The sequence below is a fragment of the Salvelinus alpinus genome, chromosome 17, assembly GCF_045679555.1.
Source record: "Salvelinus alpinus chromosome 17, SLU_Salpinus.1, whole genome shotgun sequence".
Lineage (NCBI taxonomy): Eukaryota > Metazoa > Chordata > Actinopteri > Salmoniformes > Salmonidae > Salvelinus > Salvelinus alpinus.
This window is the reverse complement of record NC_092102.1, coordinates 28,236,240-28,251,969: the sequence shown is the minus strand read 5'-3', so window position 1 is coordinate 28,251,969 and position 15,730 is coordinate 28,236,240. Positions and strand designations below refer to the sequence as shown.

The window sequence follows — 15,730 nt, the reverse complement described above, 5'->3', positions numbered from 1 at the left end:
TTTCTCCCCTTTCTCTCCAGATGAAATCTCGCGTCTTGTGACGGCCGGCCGCCCAACAACCTGCCCGCTTGACCCTATCCCCTCCTCTCTTCTCCAGACCATTTCCGGAGACCTTCTCCCTTACCTCACCTCGCTCATCAACTCATCCTTGACCGCTGGCTACGTCCCTTCCGTCTTCAAGAGAGCGAGAGTTGCACCCCTTCTGAAAAAACCTACACTCGATCCCTCCGATGTCAACAACTACAGACCAATATCCCTTCTTTCTTTTCTCTCCAAAACTCTTGAACGTGCCGTCCTTGGCCAGCTCTCCTGCTATCTCTCTCAGAATGACCTTCTTGATCCAAATCAGTCAGGTTTCAAGACTGGTCATTCAACTGAGACTGCTCTTCTCTGTGTCACGGAGGCGCTCCGCACTGCTAAAGCTAACTCTCTCTCCTCTGCTCTCATCCTTCTAGACCTATCGGCTGCCTTTGATACTGTGAACCATCAGATCCTACTGATACTGTGAACCATCAGACGCCAAGGTTCTTAGCACTCCTCCCAGAGTGCTAAGAACCTTGGCGTGATCCTGAACAACACCCTGTCGTTCTCAACTAACATCAAGGCGGTGACCCGTTCCTGTAGGTTCATGCTCTACAACATTCGCAGAGTACGACCCTGCCTCACACAGGAAGCGGCGCAGGTCCTAATCCAGGCACTTGTCATCTCCCGTCTGGATTACTGCAACTCGCTGTTGGCTGGGCTCCCTGCCTGTGCCATTAAACCCCTACAACTCATCCAGAACGCCGCAGCCCGTCTGGTGTTCAACCTTCCCAAGTTCTCTCACGTCACCCCGCTCCTCCGCTCTCTCCACTGGCTTCCAGTTGTAGCTCGCATCCGCTACAAGACCATGGTGCTTGCCTACGGAGCTGTGAGGGGAACGGCACCTCCGTACCTTCAGGCTCTGATCAGGCCCTACACCCAAACAAGGGCACTGCGTTCATCCACCTCTGGCCTGCTCGCCTCCCTACCTGTGAGGAAGTGCAGTTCCCGCTCAGCCCAGTCAAAACTGTTCGCTGCTCTGGCACCCCAATGGTGGAACAAACTCCCTCACGACGCCAGGTCAGCGGAGTCAATCACCACCTTCCGGAGACACCTGAAACCCCACCTCTTTAAGGAATACCTAGGATAGGATAAAGTAATCCTTCTACCCCCCCCCCCCCCCCCCCTCCCCCTTAAAAGAGTTAGATGCACTATTGTAAAGTGGTTGTTCCACTGGATATCATAAGGTGAATGCACCAATTTGTAAGTCGCTCTGCTAAATGACTTAAATGTAAATGTAAATGTATTGTGAATCATGCTGTAGTGTTGATGTGTCTCAGCCTCATCTAGTGAGAAGGGTTCAGAAGCACAGGTTTAGTCAATCTGATACATTGACAGAAACAGATCAAATTATGATATTTTTATACTGTTGCTAAAAGGCCCAGCAATGGAACAGTAAAGTGAATAATTATTATGATCAAATTGAATCAATTATGCACATTGATACTAGAGATTGAGATCAAACATAATACTTTGGCTAGCTCAATATCTTTTTTTAACTACAGACTGGGAACAGGAACGTTTTCATAAATAAACTCAGCAAAAAAGAAAATGTCCTCTCACTGTCAACTGTGTTTATTTTCAGCAAACTTAACATGTGTAAATATTTGTATAAATATAACAAGATTCAACAACTGAGACATAAACTGAACAAGTTCCACAGACATGTGACTAACAGAAATGGAATAATGTGTCCCTGAACAAAGGGGGGGTCAAAATCAAAAGTAACAGTCAGTATCTGGTGTGGCCACCAGCTGCATTAAGTACTGCAGTGCATCTCCTCCTCATGGACTGCACCAGATTTGCCAGTTCTTGCTGTGAGATGTTACCCCACTCTTCAACCAAGGCACCTGCAAGTTCCCGGACATTTCTGTGTGGAATGGCCCTAGCCCTCACCCTGCGATCCAACAGGTCCCAGATGTGCTCAATGGGATTGAGATCCGGGCTCTTCGCTGGCCATGGCAGAACACTGACATTTCTGTATTGCAGGAAATCACGCACAGAACGAGCAGTATGGCTAGTGGCATTGTCATGCTGGAGGGTCATGTCAGGATGAGCCTGCAGGAAGGGTACCGGGAGGAGGATGTCTTCCCTGTAATGCACAGCGTTGAGATTGCCTGCATTGACAACAAGCTCAGTCCGATGATGCTGTGACACACCGCCCCAGGTCATGACGGACCCTCCACCTCCAAATCGATCCCGCTCCAGAGTACAGGCCTCGGTGTAACGCTCATTCCTTCGACGATAAACGCAAATCTGACTATCACCCCTGGTGAGACAAAACCGAGACTCGTCAGTGAAGAGCACTTTTTGCCAGTCCTGTCTGGTCCAGCAACGGTGGGTTTGTGCCCATAGGCGACGTTGTTGCCAGTGATGTCTGGTGAGGACCTGCATTACAACAGGCCTACAAGCCCTCTGTCCAGCCTCTCTCAGCCTATTGTGGACAGTCTGAGCACTGATGTAGGGATTGTGCATTCCTGGTGTAATTCGGGCAGTTGTTGTTGCCATCCTGTACCTGTCCCGCAGGTGTGATGTTCGGATGTACCGATCCTGTGCAGGTGTTATTACACGTGGTCTGCCACTGCGAGGACGATCAGCTGTCCGTCCTGTCTCCCTGTAGCGCTGTCTTAGCGCAGTACTGTCCTCACAGTACGGACATTGCAATTTATTGCCCTGACCCCATCTGCAGTCCTCATGCCTCCTTGCAGCATGCCTAAGGCACGTTCACGCAGATGAGCAGGAACCCTGGGCATTTTTCTTTGGTGTTTTTCAGAGTCATTAGAAAGGCCTCTTTAGTGTCCTAAGTTTTCATAACTGTGACCTTAATTGCCTACTGTCTGTAAGCTGTTGGCGTCTTAACGACCGTTCCACAGGTGCATGTTCATTAATTGTTTATGGTTCATTGAACAAGCATGGGAAACAGTGTTTAAACCCTTTACAATGAAGATCTGTGAAGTTATTTGGATTTTTACGAATTATCTTTGAAAGACAGAGTCCTGAAAAAGGGACATTTCTTTTTTTGCTGAGTTTATGTAATCACTATAGACAAAACATTAGCACACCTTAGAAAGAGGTGAGATGTCTACTACGTTTATTAAAAGCGGCATTATCCCATTTAATTTGCTTAGTGAATGATTGGTTTGAACAGTGCGGTCCAATAGGCTGTTTGCACAGCGGCCTGCAGTGTCAGTTGATGACAGAGGTGGTAGGGGATGAATGGGAGCTCTGACACACAAACACACACAGACCCTGTGGGATCCAGCCAGGATCAGCTGCCTCTGTCTCTCCCTGCTGCTGTACCACCACCGGCCCTTCAGCCCCTCAACTTCCCTCCACTACCAGGTCCGTAGGACCAGAGGACCATGTCCACCACAGACGGGGTCAAGACCCCCATCCTTGGCCCCACAGAAGCCACCAGGCTGGTCAGGGGGCCAAGCCAAGAACAGGTAATGGCCCTTCCCGGGGATTCATTTAATCTCTTACAGCTTTTTCATATCATATCTTTTAGAAAATGCTGTGGGTGGTAACAAGCCAGAGTTTTTTGGTAGAAAGTGTTTTTATGTTTAAGTATTCCTAGGGGAATGATATTGTTGATGAGCTAGACTTTGATTGTTTGGGGGTTAGTAAAAATAATTTAAAGATCTTGGAGGAGTAATATTGTATTGTGTTACAGCGTGTATTGTGTGTAAGTAGTTGTGTTTTTGCAATAAATATTTCATGGCTACATATATACAGCTGTCTCGGTTGATATAGACCATAGCGCGGTAGATGGTGTGATTGTGGTATAATCTGATTACAGTAGGGTACTGCACGTATGAAGCTGATGACTGAAATTAGGCATGCGCATACTGCGTAATCACGGTATAGCAGGATAGTTATGACCTAGCTAGAGCCTATTTGTAAAATGTATTATATTATGTGTATCCTATCTGCAGCTTTACACAAACTTTTTATCCGACTACAGCATAAAAGATATGGCTGGTAGCCTGGGACAATGCTGAGCAATATGTATTCTAATCGCAAGTATTTAGGCATTAGTGCCACTGAGATGTATTTGTCTGGGGGTCATATTGTTCTTACCTAAATCTGCTAATAGAATATAATTGTCACGCCCTGACCTTAGTTCCTTTTTTATGTCTCTATTTTGGTTTGGTCAGGGCGTGAGTTGTGGTGGGCATTTTATGTTTTTGTTCTATGTTTTCTATTTCTATGTGTTTGGCCGGGTGTGGTTCTCAATCAGAGGCAGCTGTCTATCTTTGTCTCTGATTGAGAACCATACTTAGGTAGCCTTTTCCCACCTGTGTTTTGTGGGTAGTTGTTTTCTGTTTTGTGTTGCTGCACCTTACAGGACTGTTTCGTTTTCATTCATTCTCTTTGTTATTTTTGTTTAGTGTTCTGTTTTAATAAAAATATAACATGAACACTTACCGCGCTGCGCTTTGGTCCGATGATTCCTCATCTTCAGACGACGAACGTTACAATAATCCATTTTTGTATAGCCTCCGATGGATGAAATATTTTGAAGTCAATGTCTTGACAGAATTTTGGATGAGAAAAAGTAATCTATACTGAATAAAAATATAAACCCAACATGTAAAGTGTTGGTCCCATATTTCATGAGCTGAAATAAAAGAAATCTTCCATATGCACCAAAAGCTTAGTTCTCTCAAATGTTGTGCATTAATTTGCTTACATCCCTATTAGTGAGTATTTCTCCTTTGCCAAGATAATTCATCTACCTGACAGGTGTGGCATATCAAGAAGCTGATTAAACAGCATTACCATTACAAAGGTGCACCTTGTGCTGGGGAAAATAAAAGGCCACTCTAAAATGTGCAGTTTTGTCACACAACACAATGCCACACATGTTGCAAGTTGAGGGAGCACAATTGGCATGCCTACTTCAGGAATGTCCACCAGAGCTGTTGCCAGATAATTTAATGTTAATTTATCTACCATAAGCCGCCTCCAACGTTGTTTTAGAATATTTGGCAGTGTGTCCAACCGGCCTCAGAACCACAGACCATGTGTATTCATGCCAGCCCAGGACCTCCACATCTGGCTACTTCACCTGTGGGATAGTCTGAGACCAGTCACCCAGACAGCTGATGAAACTGAGGAGTATTTCAGTCTGTAATAAAGTTTTTTTGTAGGGAAAAACTCATTCTGATTGACTGGGCCTGGCTCCATTCTCCCATGTTAATTCTACAATTTAGACATTTTCTGCAATTCCATTTCACCTACTTTTAATATTTAGGAACATTGAACAAATCGTGTTTCCTATAGCCTTGTGTTGATTTGTCATCATGTGATAGAGCTGTGAGCGTTAAAGGGAAGTATTTGATTTGGCATCACAGTAATGGGGAGTTGCTGATAGGCTGATTGGAGGATTTTTGCTTCATAATCTGGTAAAGATAACAGAAGAAGGGGGGGTGTGTGTGTGAACAGTGACCTACTGTCAAGCATGGAATCATACACCACTACATGCTGTGTACCACTCACTGGCCATGTTGCTCCGCCTGTTGCTCCATTCCCTAAATGCACTGACCCTTATCCTGACCTGATACAGCCAAACCTATTTATTGTCCTTAAAAACACATTTGTTTCATTGTTATTATGCAAAGCATGTTTTTGAGTTTCTAATCATCTGAAATTAGATTGAATCGAATATATAAGGAAGGTAAATGTTCAATTACCTAATTTTACTTACTACTGTGACAAGATCATGTTTTCACATGCAAATTAGTTTTATGGCAAACTAAATTTGCAGCAACTTGTGATCTTCTGGAAAACAATTATTGGAAACATTCTATTCGCTGCAAACTCAGCATGAATATGCAAATTAGATCCGGTTTTTGGTTACTGTGTGTTAAACATTTAAATGTATCTACATAAACCAAATCACATGAACTTACTTCAGAGAAGAAAATGTACATCCTACATGTGGTAAATATACTAAACATGTATTCAATGTCTTCAACAGAAAAATACATCCAATACAACTTGAAATCATCAGCATGGTAATAAAGAAAATAGCAAAGACTGGATATTTCCCAAATAAATTGTTTATTATTTTTGTGTAGCTACAACATTTACATGAGAGAAACGTTCACAGTACGGAGATGTTGACTTTAGGATGTTTAAAGGGACAACTACTTAATTATTTACATGAGCCAAGTGACAACTGAACAATAGATTAACCAATGGAAGTTTAAAAGAATTACAACAAAAACTAAATCAAACCCAGGTCAGCACTATTGCCTTTTTAAGTGAAATTTGGAGATGGCGGCCCTATGGAAGTCCTTCATCCAAAGCTTGCTGAATGTATGGACTGAAACAATCAGAAAACTAAATTAGGATACTGTAAACAATTTATATTTTGGCATCTTAAAATGTAGAAATTCAGTTATGTTTAATATGGCAATTCATATTTTCTTTCCAAAATGAATTATTGTTACTCTAAAAAATGCTGTGATAAAAATAACTACATTTGGGTAATTTCGACAACCCAGCGTTGGGTCAATATTGGACAAGCACAGCATTGGGTTAATTCAACCCAGCTTTGGGTCAATATTGGACAAGCACAGCATTGGGTTAATTCAACCCATTGGGTTTGGGTTGTGCTTCTAACCCAGAGCCTTGGTTGAGCGCTTGACCTAACTGCTGGGTAAATTAAACTATTTTGGGTTAAAACAACCCAATTTATTTTACCCAATAAATTACTGGGAGGTTATACATATGGAGTGTGTGACTTTCTTTGTTTTTATAGCTTGCAGTTTATTCACCATTAGTCAGCACCTCTACAATAAATAGTTTTCTCTGGGTGTGCGCCAGCTCATGCTTTTTTATTAGGGTTGTGATATAAATTCAGCACATTGGGTTGGGGGATTGACCCAGCAGCTGGGTAATTTATAGTATGTAATCCTTAAGAGATTTTCATTTGTCATCCTAATTTCATATTTTTGACTTCTCTACCTTCCCACACCCTCCCTTTCTTAAGATACAATGTTGAATTTCAAATCATTTCTATTGCCTGCATTTCAGAACATGCATCACTTCAGAGAATGTACAAGAATATATACTTTTTTTAAATAGCACATTGAAACAAAGCCCTATTGTCTAAATATGTATTGTTTCACAAGATAAGATTTTATAAGATAGGACTGATTAGAATTTATTGATATTATTTAATGAACCAAACAGTCCAAACATCACTAAAGCCTCACTTGAACTTGATGTGCAAACGCAGATTACAATTTGAGAAAAACAAAGCTTGTGTGTGTGACACTGTCTGTCTTAAGTGGTTTTAACACAGATCTGTCTATCAGACAGTGCCAGAACTCATCAATAGATATTCACATTCACTGACACACTTTGGCTGTCTTGGATGACAGCACACACACACACACCATGCTGTTTTTCCATACAATAATAATGGTCTGTAAAATATTACATTTGAAGGTCACTCTACTAAGGACATGGACTAATGACTCATTACTTAATAACTGTATTTCATTCAGAAAGCACTTTTCACAATCCCCAAAATGTAATATTTGTATTTAAAATAAATTGTTGTGATTGAATGAAAGCATACCAGGATGTGTTTCAGTAGTTGAACTAAAGGCAAGCGAGCCACATACCGTACTGTAGGCAAAAAGCAGGCACAAATCCATTAAAAAAACTAACTAAAAATCAATCTAACAGAGCTATAAATAGTGCCTCATGAGCATATTAGCATTGGAATGAAACAGTCATGACTCACCCATCCATTGATCTATTAATTCACAGGAGGGCTTTGCTTCCTTCTGCCACTTCTCACACTACATACAAGAGCAGATACTTATCCACTATTGTTCAGTGGAAAAAATACATTCTCGCAACTACGGGGGATTCTGTTCCTGGCAGCTGATATAACATGATCTGTAGGAATCCCCATGCTGGGGCACAGTGGGAAAGTTGATAAACACAATAGGACTTGAAGCACACATCCAGTGCCCAAAGCAGTGTACCTTGCTCTAATGCCGGTCCACTAATGAATATAAACACCTGTGAGCAGTCCCCAAGAGCCAAAGCAAATGGGTAGGGTTTGGTCACTGCGCAGGTACTCAACCATGTTGGTCCCATCTTGTTTGAGAAATCATTTGATTTTAGAATATGAGGACTTGTGCAAAGTATGGAGGCACACTGACAATGCCATCACATACACAATTTATTTTGTATATTTTATAGCCATTTACATCAATTAACACCCAGTTTGATGCCTACATCTTCTATTCATTTGGTGCTGGGGCTCATAGGTTCATTTACACAACCCTAACCATGTTCCTATCCAACCATTTAATGCAGATGAATTACCTGATGCATGAAAAGAAGCAACACAATCTCACACTCAATTCATGCAAATATGTACAAAAAGTATTTCAGCAGCAATGCATTTTTGGCAATGATGTTCTACACTGCCTTTTTTTGTGTCCCACATTTATATATAACAAAAAAAAGTGTTAACAACCCAATATTGTTAATCTACCAGGTTGTCACAAAATATATACAATAGTTCATTAATAAATGTGGAGAAATAGAAGACCCGCAAAAAAACAGCTGTTAGAGCTCACTTTGCCATGTATGAGCCCTAGTTAGAGTCCCTGTTGCAGCTTTCACTTTCCTCTGCTAAATTGCTGGTAGCTTTGGGAAGCTAGTGTTAGTGTTGGGAAACATTCTGTTTTTCAACATTGTGTTGGGTGTAATTACATTGATATATCTAATGAACAATGGATAAGCAACAATGGATTTGACAGATAGAAGTAGTCACTACAGGTGTAATCAAGCCTTACTGTACATCAAAGTTGCCTGAAGCTGAATGGAAAGTACTATGCCCTGGCCAGTTATTCAGGAGAAAATCCTCTGTGACTAGGCATTTACATAAGTTAACTTACCAGTGTGGACCCAAAACAAACACACTCTACCTGTTTAAAGTGCTATTAAAACCATGGTGTTACTGGAGCTTATTTGTCTAATAACCTGACAATGATCCACATCATCTGGGTAGACAATGTGTTATGCAGCAAGACACAACTAACTTTTTTTAGGGTGAAAACCAGTAATATGAATCACTGTTGATCCATCCTGTTCTGTTCTAATAAGATGAATGTAGGATTTCCTACGGCCTAGAATTGAGGCCTTTCCCAGTCATAAAGGACTAAGCTAGGCTCCTCTTGGTTCTCATTGGCGAATATAGGGTTAGGAGCTATACAGTGCATTCGGAAAGTATTCAGACCCCTTTACTTTTTCCACATTTTGTTACATTACAACCTTATTCTAAAATGGGATAAATAGTTTTTTCCCTCATCAAGCTCAGCTATCATAGCACAGGTAAATGCATCTTCAAAAATGCTATTATGTTATTTTGAAATAAATTGTCTTAGTAGCATGTTTTTTTATGACCTTTCTAAACAAAATATGAATGGATTTCTTTGTGATTGTGTTTATTAAATGTATATATTAGACTGGTGGCTATTGGTAGGCTACTCATCGAGTCCCAGCTATTCTACTCTTAATATGCATATGGTGCAGGAAACATCACATGCTTATATTCCCCAGTCCTTTACAATATGAATATGATGGAAAATAACAGAATAAAATAGAAAGGATATTTTCCCAAAATCGGTATTTGCTGATTGTCATCACTAGGCATGGAGCTGTGGTTATTCTAGGAAAACATTGTATTTTGAAAGAGAGACCATCTGTAAAATATTTTGTGGTGTTTGGCAAAACTAGGCTCATTAAAAACCTTGGAATATGCTTTTCCGGAGAGGGTATAGCAATCAAAATGTCTGGCCTGCATTTGGAAAAGTAAACAAGCATCAGCAAGCTTCTCAAAGATGCCCTCTGGTGGTCGAACTATCATTAATGGCAACTGTGGCTGACAGTAAATACTATGACACCATGCACTCCTCCATGCCATACAATTCCCCAGCATCCCACAAGCTGTGTTATTAAAACCATGGTGTTACGGAAGTTTATATATCTAATATCCTGAATGTATGACGCAACTTTTATAGGAAAACCCACATTATGTAAATAAGGTATTTTTGTTTTTATAATTTCAATACATTTGAAAACATTTCTAAAAATCTGTTTTTGCTTTGTCATTATTGGGTATAGATAGATTGATGAGGATTCATTTTTCTTTAATCCATTTTAGAATAAGGCTGTTCCGTAACAAAATGTGGAAAAAGTCAAGTGGAATACTTTCTGAATGCACTGTATGTCACTCTCTTATACCTCTTTTCCCAACATGTTATACCCCAGAGGTTGTAAATATTTTTTCTCCAAAAAGTATGATCTTTGTCCCCATGTGCTTATTTATGGTGGTTTTGGAGCAGTGGCTTCTTCCTTGCTGAGCGGCCTTTCAGGTTATGTCGATATAAGACTCGTTTTACTGTGGATATAGATACTTTTGTACCTGTTTCCTCCAGCATCTTCACAAGGTCCTTTGCTGTTGTTCTGGGATTGATTTGCACTTCTTGCACCAAAGTACGTTCATCTCTAGGAGACAGAACGCGCCTCCTTCCTGAGCGGTATGACGGCTGCGTGGTCCCATGGTGTTTATACTTGCGTACTATTGTTTGTACAGATGAACGTGGTACCTTCAGGCGTTTGGAAATTTCTCCGAAGGATGAACCAGACGTGTGGAGGTCTACAATTTTTTTTCTGAGGTCTTGGCTGATTTCTTTTGATTTTCCCATGATGTCAAGCAAAGAGGCACTGAGTTTGAAGATAGGCCTTGAAATATATCCACAGGTACACCTCCAGTTGACTCAAATGATGTCAATTAGCCTATCAGAAGCTTCTAAAGCCATGACATAATTTTCTGGAATTTTACAAGCTGTATAAAGGCACATGTAAACTTCTGACCCACTGTTATTCTGATACAGCGAATGATAAGTGAAATAATCTGTCTGTAAACAATTGTTGGATGATCTAACCGACTTGCCAAAACTATAGTTTGTTAACAAGATATTTGTGGAGTGGTTTAAAAACGAGTTTTAATGACTCCACCCAAAGTGTATGTAAACTTCCGACTTCAATTGTAAGTGGGGAAGATGGGTGACACCTGGAGGGGGTCGAGACAAGCACAGGTGAAACAGATCAGGCAAGTATCCGTGGAGTGAGCTGTTCTAAAGCCAGATTGTAGTTCATAAAGAAGTTTGTGCTCAAGAATGTATCCCTCAAGGTTATTAAAAACAAATCTCTCAACAACTTTGGATGAAGTGCTGAGGATTGACACAAGTCTGTAGATTCCTACATTTGTTTTACTGCTCTTCTTGTGAAGTGTAAACACCCAGGCTGTTTTGAGATCATTGGGAAATGTACCACTTATTTTTTTTAACCTTTATTTATACCGGTTTTTCTCATTGACATAACATCTCTTTTCCAAGGGAGACCTGGGGCCTGTTGCACAAAACTAGGATAAGGGATTAAGCCAGGATATCTTGGTGATCCTGGCTCAATTGATCTGTAATCCGGTTGCACTAAAGATGGATAGGGGGCAGGAGGATATGTTATGGTATAAATTACCATGGAGATTTATTCTGTGGAGCTAGCCTGCTCCAGACCAGGCTAAATTCCAGGATCTATTTAATCTCATCCCTAATGTCAGTCAGCAGTCACCACAAATGGAAACCAAAAGTTATTTCACTGCTCACTATACATTGTTATCACATATAACTAGACCCACTGTTATTATTTAAACGTTTGTGATCATTAATTTCAATGATTTTGGATAAAAAATGATTTTTAGATGATGTTGCTATCATTAGATAATTTACAGTTTCCCATAGACTATAAGGCTATATATAAAATGATAGAATATTAGGGCCACAGAGGGGAAAAAAACACAAGTCATAATATTGTAACCAGTTGTTTTAAAGGAGGACAGTTGTTAAAATGACAGATGTGGGGCATTTCGTGAAATTGTACTTCAGTATGGTTTCATAAACAAAGACATGCTGATGTGCCAGAATATTAAGTATCACATTGTCATAAGTATCAAAACTGTAAAAACAATATGTAGCTTTTCTGCAGAAAGAACCAGCCTCATAAATTTATGACTTTATCCTTTTTCTTCAGTGTGGCCCTAGTACTCTGTCATATAAACAAATACACATTCCATATGAATATAAAAACACAATGTGTAACATTATGTTCCTTTATTGAATAAGGACAAAACAAAGCAGGTAAACCATCAGCTCCTTTCGAAACTGAAGTCACAGTGACTCTACAAGATGGAAAGCACAGAATCCAAGCATATTATACAAAATGATACATACACATTCAAAGGTCTGTATATAACACACCCTGCATGTCTGCACACTAAAATAAATGCAGGACAAATCCATACACATCAACTGAACAGACAAATGAATGGATGCAGTAGCCTCCCTGCAGCCTTGTATTACACACAGTATACCGCACAAACATCATAAGAGGCCAAATTCGTCAAAAAACGAACCCAAACAAACCCAAATTCCTCTGCCACCGCAGGACATATTTAACCAAAATTGAAAGCACACATACTAACTAAAATAATTCAACACATATTGGTCCCTCAGCAGCCGACCACTGTCGTCATCAGGGAAGATTGCCGGATTGTCCCAGTCCATGGCTGGTGGCACTCTGGGGGCCCTCTCCTTCCTCAGGCAGGCCACATTGTGGAGGACAGCACAAGCCACAGTAATATCACATGCCCTAACAGGGCTGACCCTTAATTTGTGAAGGCAGTGAAAGCGTGCCTTCAGGAGGCCAAAGGTCATTTCAACTCTGGCCCTGGTCCTGGCATGGGCATGGTTGTAGGCCTGCTGTGCTTCCTGGGGGTCTGTGAAAGGTGTCAGGAGAAAAGGCTGGCAGCCATACCCCCTGTCTCCCAGCAACACACCAGAGAATTCACCTGTCAACACAAAATCTCATCATTACTACCTCATAAACACAGTGATATTCTTGACACAGCCATGATGGTTATAAATAGGGGTTGTGTGGCTTACCTTGTGATAGGCACTGATAGATTTCAGAGGCCCGAAAGATTCTGGAGTCATGGACTGAGCCAGGCCATTTTGCCACAACATTGCTGATCACACAGTCAGCATTGCAGACCATCTGAAATCATAAGATGAGGAATATTACACCAATCAATGCACATCACTGGCAATGCAGAGTGTTCGTCAATGGACAATATCAAAAAGTTATGTTCACCTGAACATTAATGCTGTGAAAGGATTTCCTATTCACAAAATCGGCCTCATGGGCACCTGAGGGGGCTTTTATCCTTATGTGTGTGCAGTCCACTGCACCAATGACATTGGGGAAACCTGTCACACAAAGTAATGAGTATCCTACTATGTGTTAACAGTTGTCCTGTAATTTGTAGATCCTCTTACCTGCAATCCTATAGAACTCCTCTTTGATGTCACAGAGTCTTCTGTGGCCAGGGAAGGAGATGAAGACATCTGCTAATGCTTTGATAGCCAGACACACACTCCTTATTGTGCGGCAAATTGTGGCCTTGTTCAGCTGTTCTGCATCCCCCACTGAGTACAGGAAGGCTCCACTAGCAAAAAAGCGCAAGGCCACACAAACCATTTGCTCCACACTCAGTGCATGGCTCCGTGCAGTGCGGTGCTTAATCCTGGGACCCAGTAGTCTGCATAGATACCTGATGCCATCTGCAGAAAACCTGTATCTTTCATATAGATGGTCATCAGGGAAGGCCAGTGGGTCCAACCGGTCCCTGAAGACCCTTTCTCGCCTGAAGGCTCTCCTCAGCACAAGTGCTTCTTCATCCACCACATCTCGCACGAATGGGCATGCCATTGTCAGAGCAGAAAGGAACACACAATTTTGGGCCTTCATATAGGCTAGTGGCCACACCTGGTGCTGGGGGGGTGGGCAAAAGAGGGCGATGCCTTATAACGATGACTTGGTTGTACTGATTGCTGGGAAAATAAAAAAAACCTTAGAAAGATGCCACCGTCCTGTGTGCTCACAATAAGAGCTCATATGTCATGGCTCACTTGACTTTACGAGAATATACCTAATTTTTATTTTGAGCTGTGTCATCTTCTTGGAGCTGGGGGAGGAAAGAAAAATAATGAATAATACATTTGTGTTACAGTTAGCATACAGTGTACATTGAAGGCATATCTCACCTCCCTCTCAAGTTTTTTTATTTCAAGGTCCAGTTTCCTAATTGTCCTCTTTTTTATTTCGGACTCCAGTGCAAGATTTTCCATCTTTTTCTTCTTGTACTGAATGTCTATGTCTGCCAGTTCTATTTGGCGCCGGAGGTGGTTGCCATACAACTTTCTGATAGCTTGTGAGCTCTGTGAACACAATACAATTAGCGCAGCTGGAATTTGGCAGGATGTGGTGTCCTTTTATTAATACGCACTATGTTGCCAGGCTGGTTTTCCCACTGTATAGCATCTGGGTCCTGTAAAAGAAATTAGATTTTTTGATGAGGACTCCTCACCATTGTAGAGTAAATAGTACTTTCACAGTCTTAACATGATACCTCATGCCTTCTGGAATCCAGAGAGATGGTCTCCTCCTCATCATCGTCTCCATCATGTGCTGTTGCTGCTGCACTGGGGCCTTCACCCTATCACATTTAATCGGATTCATATTGAAGCTAGTAGACAAGACATGCCAGGCCTACAGTATGCCTTTGATGGAGTACTCACTGGATCAGCATCGTCTGGTGCTTGTGCTGGTGGCTCTAACAGGAACACAGTGCTGCCAGACACTGCAAGGCAATAGGTAAACCAAAGTCAGACAGTCCAAATTGATTCAATATGAATGTGGTTGTATCCCATGTAGAGATGGAAGGACATACCTTGAATGAAGCGGGTGGCATCTTGGGAGGAACCTATGCTCGTCTCTTTCCCCCCAGGGATCCCCTCTAAGACGGGCCTGCCTTTATTATGAAACGGTTAAATTTTTAATTGAAATGCACTGCAGATATGAGTGAAATTGTGTAAAGTAACTCCATCACACTGTATAAAGCTATGATAAATTTTTTGATATTTTTACTGAAAACAAGACAAAAATACCAAGTAATTTTTTGCAGTGTGACTCCATTAAATGTGTGTGTGTGTGTGTGTGTGTGTGTGTGTAGATTAAACATGAACGGGCCAAAACGGACATGGCAGCAGGTCAAAATCAAATACAAGAACATTCTGCAGAATGGTATGGTCCCTGACTAATATTTAACAAAGCACAAGCATATATTGTACCCAGAAGGTGCCTGCTCACACATTGTCTGTACTGTTTTAGCAGTGAAAAAGAATACCCACAGACAAGGCACGGGTGGTGGGTCACCAAAGGCTGACCTTACCCCAGCAGAGGACATGGCCTTGGAGCTACATAGTAAACCTTTCTATTAGTTGGACCAGGGGCCTGTTGCACAAAAGTAGAATTAAGACATCCGGGATAAATGACTCAGCTGAGCTCAATGAAGCCAAAACATGTGCGTCCAGGCTTAATTGGTTGCACAAAGACCAAGCCAGGATGAGCAGACACGGATTCATTAAGCCAGGTGAAACCAATCCTGGATAGGTGCGCGCTCACGGCTCACTCAAATAGACCCCGCCACAGA

The 15,730-nt window shown here is 41.5% G+C and overlaps 1 protein-coding gene across 1 annotated transcript; it reads right to left on the bottom strand.

Moving 5' to 3' along the window:
- Positions 1–12,254: 12,254 nt before the first annotated feature.
- Positions 12,255–15,056, bottom strand: LOC139542667 (putative nuclease HARBI1). The gene is made up of 10 exons (XM_071348383.1): positions 14,969–15,056; positions 14,817–14,878; positions 14,648–14,734; positions 14,525–14,566; positions 14,283–14,456; positions 14,168–14,203; positions 13,515–14,069; positions 13,330–13,445; positions 13,122–13,233; positions 12,255–13,027 (listed from the first exon to the last, which is right to left on the bottom strand). Exons 7-10 carry the CDS (start codon positions 13,984–13,986, stop codon positions 12,657–12,659), a joined length of 1,071 nt encoding a protein of 356 aa, XP_071204484.1. The 5' UTR covers positions 13,987–14,069; positions 14,168–14,203; positions 14,283–14,456; positions 14,525–14,566; positions 14,648–14,734; positions 14,817–14,878; positions 14,969–15,056; the 3' UTR covers positions 12,255–12,656.
- Between the last annotated feature and the right edge of the window lie 674 nt (positions 15,057–15,730).

What these genes read in the sequence shown, in the direction of transcription:
- LOC139542667 (XM_071348383.1), bottom strand. Translation starts at nt 13,986, where the DNA reads ATGAAGGCCCAAAATTGTGTGTTCCTTTCTGCTCTGACAATGGCATGC. An exon ending in GGAGTTCTATAGGATTGCAG is followed by an intron (nt 13,446 to 13,514) that starts GTAAGAGGATCT and finishes TTTGTGTGACAG; the next exon opens with GTTTCCCCAATGTCATTGGT. An exon ending in CTATCAGTGCCTATCACAAG is followed by an intron (nt 13,028 to 13,121) that starts GTAAGCCACACA and finishes TTGTGTTGACAG; the next exon opens with GTGAATTCTCTGGTGTGTTG.